Genomic DNA, 5,386 nt, shown 5'->3' on the forward strand with positions numbered 1-5,386 from the left:
TACACAATTATGCAGTTCTGTTGATTGTGCGGTTGTAACCTGACTGATGTAGACAGTTTTTGAGTTAATTTCATATGGCTATAGCAGGTAGAATAAGTAACATATCAAAAGGTGCCTGTTCTTAGGTGCCTGTTCTTAAGCATCAAAAGGTACAGCACAGCTGGCTACTGAAAGGGCTTTATTTAATTTAATTTGCTGAGCTGAGATACAACACAGCTGGCTAAACTGGCCCATTCGAGCCATGTCATGCTTGCTTGGCTCATGGCTAGGTTAGTGGCAAGCTTTGTTAGCTATTGAGTTGGAACATGCTACTATTGCCTACTGAAAGGGCCACACTATGGTCATCGATAGTTACCTAGCTTTTCCTTCACCAATGGATTCTTGCCACTAAGAGCCATCTACCAATTCATCTATCCGGCGAGTAAGAGAATGTCGTTGTTGGTGCGAGATTACTACCTATTTTGGGGCTAGCGCCCGGATGTCCAGCTGCAGGACTCGTCCGGACGCTGCTCCCACACCTACGTCCGCATCGCATCCCATGTCCCCTTGCACCCGCAACGCATCCTATCCCATGCCCCCTGCACCCTGCATCCCATCCCACGCAATCATCTGCATCCGAACGCAGCAAACTCGACGACTCGCACTCCAACGCCAATGCCGAGGCGAGATGGAGGGAAGAGGGGAATGGGAGGGGAAGGAGAGGAGAAGGCGAGGCCCTATGACAGGCCGCTGTCCGCCAGCTACCGGCGTCAGTGAAACATGTGCATCACCCGATCTATTTTTGAAACATCCACATGCAATATTTGCAACATACATCTAAAGAAGATGAAATATTTGAAACCTGCGTCTCAAACACATGTAAAAACACCTGAAAAGCCATTGTAAAACATACGCAACATCTGGGTAAAACTCTTGGAACAAACGTGTCAATTATATGCAACATTCAAATAAATACATTTGTAACGTACGTCTGGAAAACAGATAAAACATTAGTAACAAAAGCTTGCAACATACGTGTACAACCATTGCAACATATGCAACATCTTGATCTACTTTTGCAACATCCATGTGAAACACTGCAACATACTTAGAAACATCTGAAACACTTAACATAAGGCTTGCAACATATGTTTTTCTCCCTTCTTCTGTAAGACGCAGCGCAGAGCGGGGGAACGGCTGATTCCGGCCAACCGACGGTCGATGATGGTGGTGTAGCTTGGCAGCGGCTAGCTGCGCCTGCCCCTGGCCTGCACCCAGCTAGCGACAGCCGCCTCTCCTAGGTGCGAAAGGGACGGAGGTGCCGCGGGGGATGGGGTGCGCCGCGGTTGATGGCGGTGGCGGTACGCCAGAGTGGGCCATGGCGCGAGATGGAGGCGTTGCGGGGGATGGTGGCGTGGAGTGGGGGAGACGAGGGCAGTGTGGGGAGATTTGATTTTTATTCCAGGTCCGAACGGTCGGACGGCTGAGTGTGAGCAATTAGTCTAAGATCCAAACGTGCACATCTAAAATTTTAAATGGTGGTTAATTTTGTAACCCTTTCCTTTTTAAGGTGGCAAAACTCTAACGTCCAACTCTTCAATAAGTGTTTTTACTTACTGATGAAAAACGAATAAATAGCATGAATCTTCCATAAATATAGGCCTTTTATCTGGATCAATTCCCTGATTCCTTATTCTCGAACTGCGGACCATTCCCAGACTAGGAGGGCGTGCTTACCCAGAAGAAGCCGGGCCAATCGAAGCCCCGGGCCTCGCCCTTCTTCCCCACATCGGCAGCCCCCTCCACTGTGCTCCGGTCGCACATCTCGCCGCCCTGAACTTTGATCCCCTTGAGGCAGTCACTGCTTCTTGCGACCGGAGCGACTAAAGAGCAATATGACAGCACCACGACTCGATCAGATCCTGGGTGAAGGTCGAAGGCAACGGCACGGCCGAGCACTAGTAGTCAGTAGTACGGCCGGAAGGATGCGCACGCTCGAGTAGCAAAACAGCACAGCGATTGCCTCTGTGGACTCACGGCAGGGACATAACAGTGCTGTCGTGCTGAATCGCGAATGACGTTGGCCCCTCGCCGGCGCATTCAGTGTGGGGTGATCAAGCCCCTCGCCGGCGCGCGCCCGCAGAAGTTGTGCAGCACGCAGCAGGCGGCGAGATCATGCAGGGGGAAGGGACCTGCAATTGGAGTGGCACTGCAGGCATAAATCTTTATGCAGGCAGCGCCTCCGCGCCACCAGACTGCGCTCCGCACGCGCGGGGCCGCAAGCGATCATTGAACTTGGGCCATGCCATCTGAGACACTAGGACCATGCCATGCCTAAGATTTCAGTGCATGATCCGGTCCAAATTTTGGCTTGAGTTTGGCCGGCAAAAGTGGCATATAAATACATCTATACAACACTAAGATACAATTTTTTATACTACTTCTAATCTAATTTTTGAATGGACTATGAAAATCATTTTTTGTGAATATGATACACAGCAAATATAGTTTTTATGTCACGAGCGGACAACGAAAACTAACAAAGATATTTTGAAGGTCATGTTTGAGTGGGCATGACACAAAGACGAGCTGGCGTGCTATGGTCTGTGCTTGGACCGAAGCGAAGACTTATCGTGTCATACAGCACGACCCAAAGTACCTCACATGCCTAGAGGCCACATCCAAAGCGGCATGAAGCACGAGAAGACCGTGTTGTGCTCGCTTTGAAGCACAAGAGGGCCGTGCCGTGCTAGCACAACACAACACAAGTCTCATCTCTACTCGCATCTAGTTATATGGACAGAATTCAGTCTGGCTTTCATTGAACTAGATGATACACCACGTGTTGCTGCATAAAATTTATCGCGTTGACTCGAGACCAAGTTGTAAGACGTTTGACTTTTTTGACATCAAGTTTGACCACTCGCCTTATTTAAAAATTTATGCAAAATATCACTTCTTTTGTCGTGGCTTGGTTTATTAATAAAAGTTCTTCAAAAATGACTTAAATTTGACTATGTTTGCACTTTTTTTTTAATAAGACGAGTGGTCAAACTTGGTGTTAAAAACGTCAAACGTTTTACAATTTGGGATAGAGGAAGTACCATGTATCCTACGTGACAGTCTTGGATTTTGGAGTACGATATCATCTGTTAGAACTAGCCTGAACTACAGACGGCGCGAAGAACCGTCTCTAGTCTTATGAAATCCATTTTCGTTTCTCCTGAGCTCGGCTGCCGCCATCGCAGGTCGTTGCCTCCGTCTCCGTGGTTGGGGCCTCTCTGCTGCTCCGCCTTGCCGGTGTGTAAGGCCTTCTTCGAGCGGGCAGCTTCTTCCCCTTCTCCGAGCTGCTGGTGGCTGGAGCACTTGGTGCTCTTCGACGCTAGATCTACTTCCCCCTCAGGCCGTCACCAGCTTTCGCCTCTTCACTGCCTCCCTGTACCCCCTACAGCTAAAGCAAGGTGAAACAAACCTGCATCCCTCCGGTAGCTGCGTTTGGCCTCTAATGTCAATGCATGAGCCACCGGGCAAACAAACATGATCTCATATTGATAGCTATGGTAGTTGATGGTTGGGACGTGTGCTGCAGCCAAACAAACTTGAACTCTGCACAACTAGGGCCAACTGGCTATGAAACAAGCATGCCTCTTTGCACAAATAAAAACCTGGCTCTGGCCACCCTGACAGGACACCATGGCCCAGACAACCAAACAGCTACAGAGCCACAGAGGTGCACCACTAGACCACTACAGAGTTACAATGGTGCACCACGGTGCTGGTCTGGTCGACAGTTGCTAATTCCTGCATGATCCCACTTGCGTGAAACTTTGGATGCAACAACAGCTCCGCAGAACAAGCCGCTCAAGGCAGTTCGATCCTCTTGACCTTGAATGTACTCCAAACAATAGGCTATTTCATCTCCTAATCCTAAAACAGTTGGTCAATGCAACGGAAGATAACATACAATATTAAAAGGTCTCCTGAGAGCATTCCGAAGATACTTATTTATTAAGAGTAGCATGCTACAAATAGCTCAACCTCGACTCAAATGGTTTCTCAGTGCCACTCAAATATGCTTTCTTCTTCAGTGTCTTAACAACATGAACTAACAAGCTGAGTTCCTGGGTAGATAACATAATTATTAAAAGGGCTATTGCTTGCGAAATATACATTCAGACACAAGGAAGTGTGATGGACTGTGATGTTTCACCCCAGCACTTTTCGTTTAGTTGCCCACGGAGGGGGCGTGATAAGTTTCTTCAAGACACCTGGCTTATCAAGGCCCTAAGGACAACAAATACACAAGCAGGAACTAGAATCAATCCAGAAACAAAAATATTTTAGTACAAATGGTACCATACGGCACAAGATATGACATTACCTTGAACATCTGCCTTAGCTCAGCTTCCCTAGCTTTCACCTGTAAAAGTGGGGGAGAACACGTGTAATTGAAACTGAAGCAACAAAAATGTTGAAAGACTGAAAGGCTTCCCAGGAAATAAGTCATCATACATATTTATCATCATCCTCCTCATCCTCATAGTCCCTCTTCCACTTTCCAAAGTATCCAGATGGCAAACCCACATTCAAGTGACCAGCAGTGTATGCATCAGAACTGCTAGGGTGTTTCATACCAACAACTCCATCTCTGGTGCAACCATAGCATTGACCTTTATTAACAAAAAAAAAAGAGAAGTTAACTGCAAAGGAACCAACCAAGCACAAACACACAATAATGTTAAACGTAATAAAAAGTCATTACACAATCATTGTTCTGCATTAACCAGTTTGACATTATAAATAATAAAAAGCTCCAGGACAACGAAGGTGGCACACATGGAACAGGGGCTAACAAACAGGTCAACACACTAACGATCATATGCTAACAGCCAGAGATACATTACAATTACAGGCAGACAAGTTGAAGTTAGTGCGACCAAATAACTGAATTTGAACAGTACTTAATTTACGATAAAGAGTATATAATACCATTGTCATTCAGATTAACTCTGCAGAAACAGTTAGCCAGCAGTTCTGTAAACTTTGCTTGTGGCATACTCACTTCCACAAAGAAAAGATTGTCCAGGTTACATTCATTTGGACCAGCCCCTTTAATCTTTGTAGTGAAATTGAGATGATAGTACCATTTCTGGTTCTCACAAATTGAGTTGTAGTGTAAAACGTCTTTGAGTTCGTGTGCAAGACCCTGAAATAAGAAGCATGGGTCAGATCAGCAATTGTTACATTAACAAGGCAATAAGACACAGCGCAACAATGGTAACAAGACACACAATGAGGGCAGAAGGGAGAGCAAACCTCCAAAAGATTATGATCCTCATTATACTTGTCCACTAAAGCTTGAACCATTTGACACATTTCGGATTTCACAGTTACAGGTCCTCTTGTA

At 46.3% G+C, this 5,386-nt stretch overlaps 1 protein-coding gene across 1 annotated transcript; it reads right to left on the reverse strand.

Annotated features, from left to right (window-relative positions):
* Positions 1–3,947: 3,947 nt before the first annotated feature.
* LOC136530542 (uncharacterized) lies at positions 3,948–5,380 on the reverse strand. The gene is made up of 5 exons (XM_066523273.1): positions 5,296–5,380; positions 4,969–5,185; positions 4,492–4,649; positions 4,361–4,399; positions 3,948–4,263 (listed from the first exon to the last, which is right to left on the reverse strand). Exons 1-5 carry the CDS (start codon positions 5,353–5,355, stop codon positions 4,186–4,188), a joined length of 552 nt encoding a protein of 183 aa, XP_066379370.1. The 5' UTR covers positions 5,356–5,380; the 3' UTR covers positions 3,948–4,185.
* Positions 5,381–5,386: the final 6 nt, after the last annotated feature.

Source organism: Miscanthus floridulus, unplaced genomic scaffold (assembly GCF_019320115.1).
Source record: "Miscanthus floridulus cultivar M001 unplaced genomic scaffold, ASM1932011v1 fs_153_3_4, whole genome shotgun sequence".
Taxonomy (NCBI): domain Eukaryota; kingdom Viridiplantae; phylum Streptophyta; class Magnoliopsida; order Poales; family Poaceae; genus Miscanthus; species Miscanthus floridulus.